The sequence below is a fragment of the Pygocentrus nattereri genome, chromosome 14, assembly GCF_015220715.1.
Source record: "Pygocentrus nattereri isolate fPygNat1 chromosome 14, fPygNat1.pri, whole genome shotgun sequence".
Classification (NCBI taxonomy): domain Eukaryota; kingdom Metazoa; phylum Chordata; class Actinopteri; order Characiformes; family Serrasalmidae; genus Pygocentrus; species Pygocentrus nattereri.
This window is the reverse complement of record NC_051224.1, coordinates 5,603,987-5,620,143: the sequence shown is the minus strand read 5'-3', so window position 1 is coordinate 5,620,143 and position 16,157 is coordinate 5,603,987. Positions and strand designations below refer to the sequence as shown.

The following is a 16,157-nucleotide window of genomic DNA, read 5'->3' as shown; positions in this document are numbered from 1 at the left end:
AATCTCACGTCTCCTTCTGAGATTTCATTGAAGCAGCACATAAAGCTGCTCAGATTTGTCAAAATGATAACGCTCATGTTAATCTGCAACGAAACACTCACCTCCTTTTGGTCTAATGCCAATGAGTCTTTAGGAGAATCACTTTTGAATCTCCTGAGTCATAAAAGAACAACATTTCTCTGTGATGTGGCCCTGAAAAATGCTCCCAGAAATAACAGTGTCATTATCAAATGAATAAAATACCGGGTTCTCTGGTTTCCTCCCACAGTCCAAAGACATGCAGTCAGGCCAATTGGACATGCTACATTCCCCCTAGGTGTGAGTGACTGTCTGTGTCTGTCTGTCTGTCTGCCCTGTGATGGACTGGTGACCTGTCCAGGGTGTATCCTGCCTTCCGCCTGAAGACTGCTGGGATAGGCTCCAGCACCCCCCGTGACCCTGATGGAGAAGCGGCTTAGAAAATGGATGGATAAAATACTCACACATAATCTCTACTGTTTTTAAGCTGTGTTAAATGCACTTTTCCAGTTGCAGCTATTTTTTTAGGCCAATCTACGCAATATTGCCCGTCCAACTTTAGTTTTGGGGAGGCCAAAGACCAAATGCTCATCTGTAGTTGGTGCCTCCATCCATAAGCTTTTGCATAGCCCTGTCATTAAGCCTTGAATAGCCTTTACTGTGTTATCGTTACGCACTACATTGTCCAGCTCGCCAGTGAAGTTTTGCAGCTTATTGTTCATTTTCTATTCATGTGAAATTCCACACAGCAGGTACTGAAGATAGCGCTGTAAGTATGTGTTTGCCCCACCACAGACCACTGCATGCTTTCCAAAAAGCTTCTGGTACAACTTCTTCTTTGGGGTCATCACATTATATTAGTTACTTTGTAGTTGCAGTCAGACTACTGCCAGAGTTTTCACTTCTTTTAAAATTGACTTTAAAAAGCAATACAAAATGCTCATAATACTATACTGTATACAGTGTACTGTCACACAAACATTAAAATATTAATACTCAGTTACAATCAAACTCACAAGTGTCCTATCTCTCTTGAAAATAGTGAAATTAACACAGAGTTGTAACATAATCAGGAACTCACTACTCTGCACTTAAATTATGTGAGAAATTAATAAAATGTTGCTATTTTAGATGGATAAAAGACAGTATAATGCATTCAAAAGGTTTCTATATAACTAACAGGCCAGTAATTAGAACAGAGAAAAAGTGCGGGTATTATAACATTTGACTTACACTGGCTGTGAAAACAATATCATCAGCCATTAAAGTTCCCATATCCTACATTTATATTGTGTTTTATTGTTTTCATTGAGGCCCACATATGACATTGTGCGGTTTTATGTACCAAAAACAGTCATTATTAATTTTTACATGAACATTTTCCAACCTCTCTTTACACCTTAGCATCAAACAGACTGTTTCTGTTACTGTGCCTTTAAGACTGATATATGTAAATTAAAAAATGCTGCTTGGCAGCCCCTGTATTGTGCCTCTTTCAAATAGCAGTCTGGGCTAAAACACTCCTTATAACTTCAGTTTATGTGGGAGGGGCTAAACTGTTGTAGGTTGAATAAGCAGAGTTATGACATCACAAAAACAAAAGATTCGAAACAGACTGTTTTTGCAGTTTGGCTTCCATATATGGACTAAACAGTCTGGGGAGTGAGTTTTATGTAGGAGCTGGTATGTTTTAAAACTTTAGCCATATAAGCTTTAATATCACATTAAAGGCTTTTATTTTGAAAAAGTGAGGTAAATTCAGTTTTCCATGATACAGGCCATTTAAACTTGCACAAAAAATAGGTAAATCAAAATAGTCATTGACATGTATCAGCTTTACATAGTATAAATTGTGGACAAAAACCAGTCCTGCGTGTTCGTTGATGCAAAAAAAATGAGACAAGCAGATCAGACTGAAGTGAAACAAACAAAGTTTTATTACAGAATTCTGGAGACGTTACAAACAGAGAACATGCATCATGTACCTCCCAAGTAAGCTCTGACCTCCCAATGTGTTCTGACTCCTTTTATACCCTGAAGCTGAATATGTATGTGCGTATAAACTAAACCTAAATGTGTACATGTTCCTGTTTAGTGGGTGCAATGGACATATAGTTTACCATATATGGATGCGAAAACCTCACGTTCTAACGAAAACCTCATGTTCTAACGGTTAAGCGCAGACCTAGTTCAGTTTTTGGCCTTGGCCGGTTTCCTGTTGTTGTGTATACATCTCTGCATGTTTGTCACATACTGTCTGTTCGTCGCCTGCCCTGCTATGCGAATGTCATAACTCTTTAACGCTAAGAGCGAGTTAATACCTTCTGATATTAATGCTTAAAGTATGCTACTAAAAATGTAAAAATCCACAAAACAAAAGAAGAGAAAAGAGGCTAAATATTATCAAAGAAGAAATATACCTTCATGAATATATGACAAAAAATGTATAACTTCCTGGTTTTGAACAAAAGAGGTATGAAAATCACTAACTAAAAAATTAGTACACATTCACCTTCAACCATGCCCAAAAGAAATGCATAAGATCCCTGAAAATCCCAGAGTCTTTCCGTACTGGCTATAAATAAGTAATGCCAAACACAGGAGGAAACGATTCTGTTCTTTTCAAATGACGTGAAGCTCGCGTTTTCAGGGAACTACTCAATAGTGGCCATATAAGCTAAAATATAAGATTGTAGTTGAATTTTATGTCAGTCATTCATAAAAACCCACAGTAAGAGCATCTTCTTATTGGGTATCCTCAAACTTCCAACCCATCTCCTTTACCAGCTTGTGCACACTAATGAAGAAGTCCGGGAACAAATCTTTAAACATCTTGTTCTCATCATATACGTCTTTGCTGTGGAATAAGGTAACAAAATGAGTCATAGGTGATGATATGAAGAAAGAAAAACAGAGAATATTTCCAAGAACGTTAAACTTACTTGTGCACCAACAAGTCACACAGAAAACCCAGCAAGCCAAGTAAGTCATCTGGAAGTCTTTGGTCAACAGATAATTCTTGGGGAACCTGCAAATGAACATTGCTTGTGTTTACCAAAGCGGACTCCAGCAAATCTTAAAATTCACCTCAGTATTTTGTAATCACTGGTTGGTAATCAGTTACAGTAACAGCTGAATGAACCACCATCCATCCATCTATCCATCCATTATCTCCCGCTTCCCCGGGGTTCGGGAGGAATTCACCAGGGATTACAAAATATAAATGTGTATAACTAACATTGCAGAAACCAACATTACAGGAAAGTGTAAAGATGTTATATATTCAGTGTCTTTATCTATTAAATAAAAAAACGGATGACAGTTTTTGTTTTGACCGTACTGTACTGTTATAAAGGCCGACTGATGAAATTGGATGCTAAGTAACTTTAAAAACTGTGTCAGAAAATCTTATAGTAGTCTACCACAGTGAGTGAAGCTATGATAAACTATGGAAAAGGAGACCTGTGGCTATAGAAAAAGACCCCCTGGCTGTAGCCAGACCAGACCCTAAACACATCCCTGGGCTAGTTTTCAGTTCTAGAGAGACAGAGAGGTATACTATCAACATATTCGTCAAATATGGACAGCTGAAAAAAGGATACCATTTCAAAAAATGATGCACTATTTATAAATCGAAAGGAAGCCAATGTAGATTTAGAAAGTTGGTATACTAATCACCTGGCATTACGATTCAAGTCCCATAACCCTTAGGGACACTGGCTATTCTTAGCCCACTCACTTAGTTAGTTTTGTTACTTTACTAATTTTTTATCTTTATTAAAAATGTATAATACAATATTACTAATTATATTCTAAAGAAATCCATTCAAGATAAAGAGAATGAAAGCTAAAATATCCAAACAGAACAAAGTTCAATTTAGATTGCTTCTCTGCACGCACATCTTTCCTCATGGAAATATTCTCATTTATTTCAAAGGGGCAATCTTAACTCACCTTAGATTTCCAGCCAGAAAAGGTTCTTCCTACAGTGTGTTTAGCCACAGCATTGAGAAGCTTTTTATCTGCGCCGCTGAACTTCTGGACAGCTTTCTCAGCTCCGACTTTCCTCAGAAATCTATCTCTCCTAAAGAAGAAAAACTGTGAGATATCACTTTATGCAACGAATCCAAGGTCATAACCAGTCACTGATTTCAGAGAACACCATTCCCTACAAGGTTCAGTCTGTAATAAGTGATTTATAAATATCTACTGTGTCAATATTCATTTTTTTTATATCATATCATCAGTTTTTGAAGTTCTCATGTCTGCCACATGTGATGTAATGTGTATTTGTAATAAACTACTGACATATTTCATATAATCAGTGAGATATATACGTTATTACAAGATCTCTAAAGGTGACGTGTGGTATCTGGCATTAAAATGTCAGCAGCAGATCCTTAAAGTCCCACAGGTTGTGAAGTGGAGCCGCTGCGGATCAGACTTCTGTTCCAGCACGTCCAGAAGATGCTGGATCAGATTGAAATTTGGAGGCAAGGGCAACAACATGAGCTCTTCATGTTCCTCAGACCATTCTTGAACAATATGTGTAGCATGGCAGGGTGCATTATCCAGCCAAAAGAGGCCACTGCCATCTAGGAATACCACTGTGAAGGGGAGGACCTGGTCTGCAATGAAACTTAGATAGATGGCACGTGTTAAACGGACATCCACATGAATACCTGGACCCATGGTTTCACCCTTTTACCCTGAATCTTGGTATGATCAGCTCTTGGTGGCGCATTCCTCTTGTAATCATCATTACAAATTCTGGTGACTTCTGTGTCCTTCTGTCGGTTTGAACCAGACAGGATGGCCTTCATTGCCTCTGTGCATTGATGACCCTTGGATGCCCAACACCCTCTCCCAGTTTGTGGTATGTTCCTCTGCAGACTCCAGTGGTAGGTATTACTGCTGACCCCACAAGACTTGCTGTTTCACTCAAGTATTCACACTTGCCCATTTCTGCTGCATTCAGTACACTGACTACAATAACCAACAGTTTACTTACCATCTAATATATCCCAGAATTTGACACCACTGTTATAAGATATATTGGCTCTGTGTTGTTCCTTCACTGGCATTGCCTCATTGAAGCCTTGCAAATATGACTATTTATTTGTCAAAGCGTGTACATTCACCCCTGCTACCCAAAAACAAATTTACAGAAATGAACATTAAAAGGTTAAAAGTCGAAAATTGCATATACATCTAAGAGAACACAACTACTTTCATCGTGATGCATCATGAGGTCTGATATATGCAGTCAGAAGAAGCTCACCTTCTGATGCTTCAAGCTTGGTTCCCAGATGGGGAAGCAAAACAGAAAGTGGACAACAGAGGCTGATTTGAAAGTCAGTTGCAAGGCAAGAAGTAGAGACAGCTTTACTGCAGGCTAGCTAACGAGCCAATTGAAGACACAGAGTCCTCCAGTCACACTGTTGTCTATATAGGCAGCACCTGAACAAGCGCGGCTAAAATGTACCCAAAATATTATGTATGTATGAATGTATGTATCCATGTACTCAAGAGCATGGAACAGCTAAGCAGCTAAGCTAACCTAAAGCAGATCCAGATGTATGGCTAGGCTCTGCATACTGTTTACAAAAAATGGTTGCTGTGTATTTATTATGGAAAATATTACATACAAAGGAAAAATAAGGTGCAACCAAAACTGTACATAGTGCATCTTTGTAAAGTGTGTTAGAGCAGGATACTCCAGGACTGTGAGTGGGCAACAGTGAAGTAAGAAGACGTGCTATTCATACTATCCGTTAGAAAAATAACTACATAACATTAATCCAATCTTAATGGCCATTTTCACAAATAACAAAAGAAATGAAGCTTTCCTTTTGCTCCTACCTGTCATCATCCCAGAAATAAGGATGATCTACGGCATCTTTAATCCTCAGTCTCTGTTCTGGTTCTTTTTGAATCATCCCCTCAATCAGATCTTTTGCTTCCACGTCTGTTATCCTTTGCAGAGAGTACTTCCCATCCATAATGTTTACTTCTACACGATTACCTCTGCCAAAGGGATGATGCCCATCTGAGAGAATATAATGCACCAACATTCCAGCCACCTGCAACCAAAAGACTTATCTTTACTCAGTAGCTCTTTCACTTAGACCATACATCTCCCATCACGTTACTGCTACTGAACGCAGAGTAAAAAAGCAGTTCAATGCACTCCCATCCCATCCAACAAGCTGGCATCAAAACCACTGCTATGTCTAAAGATTTGTACACATTATGGCCTAATTATGCATATTATTTACTTATTCATCTCAAGGCTTATTGAGTAGTTACTCATCCAGTTACTACTATGAAATTAGAGTGCTAGTTATGGAGTTGTGAGGGTGAGGAAATAAGTTACTAAATATATTACCTATTCTCATTAAATTCTCTGTAAGTTGTAACTAGGGTTAGGATGTAATGTAATACAATAATGTCCTCAGTCCAAGTTACATTTTATAATGGCAGTATTCAGACTTCGGTTATTTAAAATTTTTACTTTAGTTAAATTTTTTACTTTAATGTTTATCTTAATTAGACTGCACCAAGTCTTAAGATTTTGCAAGTAATTTCTTCTTTTCGTAATTTCTTAACTGTAACCTGTAACGCGGAGCGATGAGGCGGACGCATGTGCGGAGGTAAGCGACTATTATTAAGGGCAAATCCAGGGTCGTGGTCAAAACGGTCCAGGGTCAAAGAGCCAATACGGACAGATCGGGGTTCAGACATGACAAACTATAGACAGATTCAAACAGGGCAAGGACATCCAACAAAGACCGATACATTCATACAAAGACCAGCAAACACTAAGGGCAAACACAGGGCTTAAATAACAAAGGGTAACGAGGGACAGGTGAACACAATCAGGGGCGGAGCAACCAAACAGGGGGCAGGACTTAAACCAAAACAAACGCACATGGACAAACCAAAACAAAAAGGCACATGGAGTGGGAGGAGCCAATCGTGACATAACCACTGTTATGCTAGGTATGACAGCTGCCGACCTGGCACCACAGATGCTTTTCCATTGGCTAAAGTTTAGTAATATTGCTGTATAAGGTGTTAAATAAAATATGATGTTGAGTAAGCTGGGGTTACACTGAAAGGCTATTATTGCAGTAGCTAAAATACTTAATGGCATAACATCAGGTAATGTTTAGCAGGGGGAACAATGTTCTTATTAATGTTTTTGATATACATGTCCTTTTTTCTCCAAAACAGCTGACTGGATTAACAGAAACGTGTTTATCATCTATACATCATGATATACTAAGCATATTTGTTTATTCTAGTGGCCAGTGAAAATCTGTCCACTCCTGACATTTACATCTAGTTGGACTAAAAAATACTTTTGCTTAGTTCACAAGAGAGGTGGCAGTCTTTTTTGTGTTGTAACAGAATATGTTACTGAATCCATGTATGTGTTGGATTCATGGCTGTAATACATTAACAGGGACAAACCTGTATATCCGAGCTTCTTTTATATCTGCACTTCTCTTCATCCTCGTTTTCCAGAATCTCTGCTGCTTCCCATCCTTGAGTACCAGCTCTTGCAGTGTGCTTGGTGCTTTCACCTCTGTTTAGTCTGCGGCTTATGCCAAAGTCCGCCAGCCTCGCATTTCCTTTCACATCTGTCAAATGTTTTGAAGGTTAATTATGAAGGTTATACTGTCTACACTGATGTCACATGCTCTTTTTACAATTGCTTTTAACATCTGATCTGACCATAAGTGGACAGCAAAAGCATGGCTGTTTACACCTGGCATTTACGCGTGTCTGGAATTCGTCTCCAGTGACCAAATGGCCAGATTTTGTGATTGGATGAAGGGTCCCACCCACATTTACTACGTCAGGCTCCTGCTGCATATGTTGTCGGACAAAAAAAATGTCCCATGAGTCCTTGCCTGGACTATTACAAAAATCTGGGTTATATAGATTGCTCATGCACTCACTTGTAAAAAATGGGAGAAGAGAAAAATAACAGAAAAATAAAGCTCATGCATCTGCTTTCCCCTCTGCTGTGATGATGCAGCAGATTATGGTGGTCCTTTGATACTTTCAAGTATTTGTTAAGTTTACACTGCAAATGTTGCGTGGTCATACGTGTCTTCAATTGTGTGACTGAATCACATTCTGTCTCCGAGACACAATGGATTCCTTTCCCACCTGTACATAGTGCTGCCCACATATGATTGGGTCACTCTAATTGAGCTAAGAATGAGGTAATAGTCACAGCACTCAGACCTGTACTACATAAACATGACTGTAGTATTTGAACATACAAGAATCTCTTTAAAGCTGCACTTTGTAAGTTTTGGGGATTTGGAGACCTCCCTGGTGGAAATGTGTAATTGCATGCAACATGCATAAGAACATTTTCCCAAATCGGACGACTCTGATGATTGTGAACAGGCTGAATTCAAAGAGAACAGCCAGAATGTAGTGAAGGACATGTCTTCTGAGGATGTAAGTGAATTATCTAGTCTAGTCATTTATATCTTCATTAGTATACAACTCATTTCTATTTGAGACCTAAACACTGAGCCGGAGCTTCTTTGTGTGTGCCTGACGCCTCTGACTTAAATTCATTTTCAGGCTTTACAGTGCAACTCATAGCAGCGCATGGCGGAGAATTGTTTTTTTCATCTGACTCTTTCAATTTTAAGGAAAAAAAAATCACACAGTGCAGCTTTAATTAAGAAAATATAAATGTAATACCTATGAGAACATTTCTGGGTTTTATATCTCGGTGGAGCACCTTAGCCTCATGGAGAACTTCTAACCCAAGGAGCACATCCCTTGCCAGTTTCTTCAAAGTCTTTATTCTGTCCTCTTCTGTCCTCTGTCCTTTATTCTGTTCTCGAAGCTCATTCATGTATACATCCAAATTACTTTCACAGAGCTGGAGAGCGAGGTAATTAAAGTTTCTATCCTCTTCAAAATCCACATATCTGACGATGTAGCTGCTCTCAAGATCTTGTAAAAGTGACATCTCATTCTTTAGTTCTTCTGTGTTGGCCTTAATCATTCGTTTAATGGCTACTTCAGTGCCATCCGCTTTTATTCCAATATATACTTTGGTACCGTTAGCTCCATGTCCTATATTGAACTTCTCGTCCATGGACAGGAAAAGCTTCCCCTTCCCTACACTCTGCAGTTTAGGATCATCAAGGAGAAGGTTTAATTTCTGCTGCCATTTCTCGCTAGCTTTCTGTGTCAGCCATCTTTGTTTAAGGTTTTTTTCCAGAGTTTTCTTAACGTCCACATTTGCTTCTTCTTCCCTAGCGCTGAGATAAGGACGTTGTCTTTTAACCGGTTTCTGTGAGATGTTTACTGAGGCTAAAAAAAGAGACCAAAGAGTTAGGGCAATATTACACATCATAAAAAATATGCATTTTGTAATCTGACTAAAATTTATCTCTAATTTTTAAGAAACCTAACCTGGAACAGTGCTTATATCTCTTTGTGGCATTAAGGTAACATTGGAACTCGTGTTTTGGTTCTCCAGTTCTTCCATGAGATATGGCTGCTGTCTCTTCAGTGCCAGGTAAAAGGCAGTTTTTGCTGCACGTCCTCCAGATTCCACAAAGCTGAAAAGCATTCTCATTTTGTCCTGGGGGGTCTTTTGTGTTTGAATCCGCGAATATGCTTCATTATATAAGATACGCTTTGACAGCAACTCATCAGCCAACGGCAACACTAAAGAAACACGCTGGACAAGCGCCGCTCTATTACTGTCCACAAAAAAAGAATCTGCACAGATGATATCAGAAATATCAGAAAAAGAGGATAAGATTAGGGGTCGTTTTACAGGCTCACAAAAAGACGGTCATCAAATGTTAACATGTCAGTAAATATGGCCATTTTTATGACTTTGTTAATTGCATTCACAATAGTGTTATTCACAGTTATTCTAGGTTTATAGTCTGCTTATGAAGAGCTTACTCACAATCTGTCTCCATCTTTTGTCCTCAGCTTCTGCAAAAAAAAAAAATTAATTTAAACAATTTAAAATGTCCTAAAAAAGCATTTATTTTTATGCCTGCCCTGCATATGACATCATCTGTCAAGCATGGTGGAGGTAGTGTCACGGCATGTGCCTGTATGGCTGCCAATGGAACCGCTTCCCTTTTACTCACTTCATAACAGCAGCAGGATGAAATCTAAAGTGTATATCTACCCAGATTGAGCCAAATGCTTTAAGGCTCAGTGGACCGCACCTCATAGCAGTGATGGACAATGACCCAAAGCATACTGGGAAGTCAACCCAAGACTTTTTAAGGCAGAGAAGCGGAGCGTTTTGCAAAGTTAATTCAATCACCTGACCTCTATGGAATCAAGCATGTATCTCATTAACTGACGTCAAAACCGACAGCCAAATGCTCCAAGGACAAGCAGGAACTGAAGGTGGCTGCAGTAAAGGCCTGGCAGAGCATCACCGGGGAATAAACCCAGCATCTAGTGATGTCTATAGATTCCAGACGTAAGGCAGTCATCGACAGCAAAGGATGTCAATTAAAAATGACAATTTATGATGATCTTAGTTTGTCTAAACTGAGGACCACAAGGACAGGGGCAAAGAATGAGGAGAGTCCACTGCCAGTGCAAAAACGTGACGAACAGAAACCTCCTGAAAATGTAAATCAAATAAAGGCCCCTCAGCACAGGAAGAACAGGCTATTGCACTTTAAGTGAGAATTTTACAATTCGCTTTTTTGTAAGTTAACATTGTTTTTTTTTCTCAGTGCATTTTAACACATGCATAAACAAACATGAGATGTTTACTGAAGATGTTGTTTATCTCAAATCTATAATAAAACAACATCTCAGACATTATTTCAGTATTTTTCTTTCAGGGAATTTAGTGTGAAACATTCTGATAGTTTCTCTTGAACGGAGCATTTCACATCAAACCAAGCTGAATGACTTTATTTACATCTTATACTTTTTATTATGCAGTCATTTTAATAACGTGACATTTAACTAAGTGTAAAAGGAATTTTGAAGCCTGGCTTAATGCTCAGAAATGAATTCAGCTGCTAACTAAAGGAAGAAGAGAGGACTCGAGCAGCTGAGACTTGCATATGAGTAATAATCTTGTTGCGTAATTTCAGGGAAATCTATTTGCATTTGCACTCAGTACTTGAGACACAGTGTAGCTGATGCACGTAGCCGGAGTATTTGGCACTGATCCAGTACTGCCGATTCAGTGCCATCTCGTATATCGGCAGATAATGTTGGAACGAATAATAGAGGAAAAAAATGTGATCTGATCAAATCCTTTTACAAATCTGATCTAAAACAGAAAACACTGATGCTGATGTGATGTAGTCAGCAGTGTAGTTCTTCTTGTATGGTAGTGTTTGAGTAGATAGCTCATTTTAAAGTTTGGTAGTTTTTAAAGAAGTAATATTATATCTGTGTCGGCCGGTTTTAATATTGTTACTGATACTGTAAAACCAAGAAAACAGTTTTTCATCATCTCTAATTATTCTCTTTCTTTCTACAGTAAAGCAGGAAAATTGAAATAAACACTTTTCTAACTATACCCAGCTTATAATGAGCTTCGGTCACAGCTACAGCAGTGTTTCTCTCTCTGGTCCTGGAGGCCCACCGACCTCACTTTTAGTGTCTTTCCTGATCCCATCACACCTGATCCAACGAATCAGTGCATTAACAGCCATTACCGTGTTAAAGTTGGGTGTGTTAGGCTCTACAATATGCAGAGCAGTGGGCCTCCAGGACCAGGGCTGAGGAACACTGAGCTACAGAGACCAATCACATGCCATTCACTTGATTACTTACATGATAAAGTGTAGATATGACTTAGTCAAAAAAATGGGACACCTTATAAATAAGAAACTAAAATCTATTTTCTAATTATGTGGAGTTACAGAGGTATTCTTAGTTTTGTTAATGAAATCAAGTACGTCAGACCTACAGATCAACATAGTAAAGGAGCTCATCTGTGATCCTGAGTTTAAAGCCAGTTTTTATTCAACTTAAACTTGGAACTAAGTTGTAAATAAATCTGAAACTGAAACTGTGCTTGTGTGTAAAAAGTGATTTCAGAGCCACTCGGTTCTCCCTGATGGAAACTGTTTACCTTCAGTGTTTTGTGCTTCTGATCATTTTAATAGACGTCAGCGTCACTAATTAATGACGTTCTATTAAAAGACTGGTTTACCAAGAGAGACGCTGGAGGACTTTCACCTGAAATGAGTTCATGAAGCCAGTCTGGTTATAAAAATGACAACAGGACATCAGAGCCAGAATTACTCTTTTAGTACTTTTACTTTATACTTAAGTACATTTGAAGCCAAATACTTTAGTACTTTTACTCAAGTTGAGGTCTAGAGGGAGGAACTTCTACTTTTACTGGAGGAATATTTTACCTCGGGTGTCTCTACTTTAACTCAGGTACATGGTTTGCGTACATCGTCCACCTCTGGTAAAAATGGTAACAGTAGCAGAAAATCTCAAAATGGGATTTCTGCTACGGAGCCCCGGAGGGGACAGAGGTTAAAAATATTAATTTGAGTGAACGCTTTCCAGTTCGCACGCACGTTTTCTTTTCTTCGTGGTCATGATTTCTTAAATGGTTCCCTCGTTTTCTTCTAAATTCTACGTTTTACATTTCTAAGTTCTATGTTTTCTTTACTTCGTGGGTACGTTTTTGTTTTCCAACTCGTTCTCTCGTTTTCTTTTAACAGTGGTCGTGTTTTATAGTAGCTGAATGCACATTGTTTGTGTTTTGGTAACAGCTCCCTGACACTGTCTGACGGGTTTTGACGTGTTAGAGTGATGAAAAGATGGAGATGCTGATCAGGTCTGACTCTGTTTTGGGGGGTTATGAGGAAACTGCAGCCCCTCCACAGCAAACGGCCCTCAGATTCATCAGTGCAGCTGCAGTTTGGTGGTGAAATGAAGGAAGACGATAAACTACAACCACAATCTTCACTAAACCGCACTTTCTAATGATCATATTTAAGAGATACAGACGCAGTGCAGGAAGAAATGATCCGCGTGGACGTTTCACAACCTCATATTAAACAGACACAGAGGCATTCATGTGGGACGAGGTCAAACGGTGAGAGTTTAACTGAACTGTGGAGCAGATGTAGATATGTTAATGTGGGGACGTTGAAACGCTGATCATTGCTTCCTGTAATTGTGTGACGGTCCCTAACACCGCCGTTTGACCGGGAGCAGAAACTCTGGTCCGTTTGCTGTGGAGGGGCTGCAGTTTCCTCATAACCCCCCAAATCAGAGTCAGAGTCAGACCTGATGAGCATCTCATCACTCTAACACGGCAAAACCCGGCAGACAGTCTCAGGGAGCTGTTACCAAAACACAAACAACGTGTATTCAGTTAAAAATAAAACATGACAACGATTTAAAAAACGAGAGAACGAACTGGAAAATCGTGATCGCGAATAAACAAAAACGTACCCGCGAAGTAAAGAAAACGTGCGCACGTTTAAAAGAAAACGAGGGAAAATTATTTAAGAGAGAACGTGCGAACCAACTGCAAAACGTTCACTCGAATTATTAGTTTTTACCTCCGTCGTACAGGTCTAGTACTGACCATAAGCAGGCCTGTAGTACTGCCGGCTAACATCTCAGAGTAAAGCTGTCTGAACCTGAACGTGGTAATATCGCAGCGTGGCGCTTAAATCATTAGTTTTACCTTAAAACAAAGGAGTTAATCTTCACAGGAGGCAGAAACTGGACTGGAGCTGTAGAAAACGGCTGAACCGGAGAAATACAGGCCGATACAAACTAACGAAACTGATGAGTAAACGACGTAAAAGGCGTGGACAGTTCACGATGTCTCCACAGAGCACTCCCAACTTGAGCGTTGCCATTATGTGGAGCCGTCGGGGCCAAAACGAGTGAAATATACTTATTACAGTGTCAGTATAAATGTTAATATGGGAATTTGTTCATGAAAACATGTACATTGCATGTTAGCATAATGAATCTTAAGCCCACAATTATTACTACACTTTATAATTCTCAAAAATTCTAAAAAAGCCACCTTTCCAGGATAAACCTGTTACGGGACGGCGGGACCCAAGTGCAGAACTGAAGTCAAACTTAAGGTGACTAAGGTGACGCTAAGCACGGCGTGCTCATACAAAGGCTGAGTTTAGCGAAAGGGGAAAGGAAAGGCAAACAAAAAACGGGGCACTTCCTCTGCGATTGCACGAGGAAGGTCAGCTATGGGTGCAACAGGTTTGCTCTTCCGGAGCAAACACTTGTGCATGGCTGGGAAGTCTTTTCTTTGTCTTTTGTGATGTATTTGGAGGTAATTACTCTCTTTTTGTTTTTTGAGGCAATTTCCTTTCCTTTCTTTTCTGACACCAAGTACCATACCGCCCCTCTACAAAGCTGTGACAAACATTGGCGTTTGACAGCACCTTAAATAAAGAAGGTTCCAGGTGCGTCGAGCTCTGCTGGCAGCAGGCGGTGCAGGCTGAACCCTTACAAAACCAAACGCAGATGCTACCTTTTAATTCAAAGAACTCTCGCTATGGTTGGAATTATGAGATTCCATTTGACAATAAACTCACAATCGATTTAATGCAACATAGTAATCAGTTCAGCTACAACTTTATGGGGGCAGTCGTGGGCTGGAGGTTCGATCCCCAGAGCCGACAGCATATGACTGAGGTGACCTTGAGCAAGACACCTAACCCCCAACTGCTCCCCAGGCGCTGCGGATTGGGCTGCCTACCGCTCCGGGCAAGTGTGCTCACTGCCCTCTAGTGTGTGTGTGCTCACTAGTGTGTGAATGTGGTGTTTCACTTGTGGGACTAATAAGGGTCTCTTAAACAAGTGTCACAAGTTTCATCTGCCGCAGCAAGATGTAAGAAAAGTCATTAAAACATTGGTACTAAGTATCCACACTAATTAAGTGCCAGTTTAGATGGATATTGTTATGGCCCTGCCACATGCAGTGGTATCAGTAATGTGTGGCATCAATATGTTGAACTGGGGAAGGAAGGGTAAAAGGAAAGAAGAACAAGCAAAGACAGTTTCAGAAGTGTTTTTTAATTAAAAATGCAACCATAAAATTATAATATCTAGTCCCAGTCTGGAAGAATGTGGACAGCACCATCAAAATAAACAAACAAAACACAAACATGCCTGCCTGCTCTGAATCAATTAGTACTGAGCTCTTCCCTGGCCAGTTATCAAAAGTACAAGGAACGGTGCCCACCCTCCGAGGTAGCTAGACAGAGTAGACTCCTATATGGTGTGAATGTTCAGACCCGCCCCTCTTACCTGTTTGAAACCCCAGATGGTACAAATGTTCCAGCAACTCCTATGTGTGTTTTTTTTTCAAAAGACTGACCAAACAAAAGCACATCCCAGTACAAGACACAAGGTCCTCTGTAAACAAAGTAGGGAGTGCGCTGGTATGGAGGGTGTAGACTCCACACAGAGTGCCTCGGTTAATATTACTTCTCTGGTGTTGAGAAAAGCAAATAAAAAACCAAACACAATTCAAATAAGAAGAAAGATTTTAAAAGAAATTCCGACACTGATTGTCATGCGATACGAAAAAGAAAAATGCGGCTATTCTCAAATATCAACAACAACAAAAAAAAAAACACATAAATGGATCAATAACACATATAAACCCCTGATTTTGAACGGACCCCCAGACTGAACTGACCCCCAGTAATACAGAAGTATCAAAATCATGTCAACAGTAAAAAAGTAGCAAATTTATGAGGAATGTACTGTATAACCACGCCCAAAGAAATGCCTAAGATCCTTTAAAACTTTGGCCCAATCCCATTTCACCCCTTGCCCCTAACACTTAGCCCTACCCCTCCGTTCTGCGCGCTCACGTCTAGGGGTGGGGTTGTCCCGATTGTTGTTGAGATAGAGGGGTAAGGTGAAGTGTTAGGGCTATTTGGCCCTTCAAACGGAATAATTACGAGAAAATTCCCAGAATGCCCTGCGAATCATCAGCATGATGGCTGCACAAGCAACCAAAGAGACACATAAACGTCAGTATCTCTCTGTTAAAAAGCCGTTGTATTGTAAGAACCACTGTAATAGTGTTTTATGGTCATTTCCTTCATAACACGCATAAAAATCACTAGTAA

At 39.7% G+C, this 16,157-nt stretch overlaps 1 protein-coding gene across 1 annotated transcript; it reads right to left on the bottom strand.

Moving 5' to 3' along the window:
* Positions 1 to 1,970: 1,970 nt before the first annotated feature.
* LOC108432068 (serine/threonine-protein kinase/endoribonuclease ire-1-like) lies at positions 1,971 to 13,841 on the bottom strand. The gene is made up of 9 exons (XM_017705647.2): positions 13,724 to 13,841; positions 9,983 to 10,011; positions 9,475 to 9,786; positions 8,752 to 9,372; positions 7,495 to 7,664; positions 5,881 to 6,101; positions 3,973 to 4,102; positions 2,961 to 3,046; positions 1,971 to 2,875 (listed from the first exon to the last, which is right to left on the bottom strand). The coding sequence occupies exons 2-9, from the start codon at positions 9,993 to 9,995 to the stop codon at positions 2,764 to 2,766; spliced, it is 1,665 nt and encodes a 554-aa protein (XP_017561136.2). The 5' UTR covers positions 9,996 to 10,011; positions 13,724 to 13,841; the 3' UTR covers positions 1,971 to 2,763.
* Between the last annotated feature and the right edge of the window lie 2,316 nt (positions 13,842 to 16,157).

What these genes read in the sequence shown, in the direction of transcription:
- LOC108432068 (XM_017705647.2), bottom strand. An exon ending in AAAGAAGCTCGGATATACAG is followed by an intron (nt 6,102 to 7,494) that starts GTTTGTCCCTGT and finishes TTTTGGTTGCAG; the next exon opens with GTGGCTGGAATGTTGGTGCA. An exon ending in TATTTCTGGGATGATGACAG is followed by an intron (nt 4,103 to 5,880) that starts GTAGGAGCAAAA and finishes TTTCTTCTTTAG; the next exon opens with GAGAGATAGATTTCTGAGGA.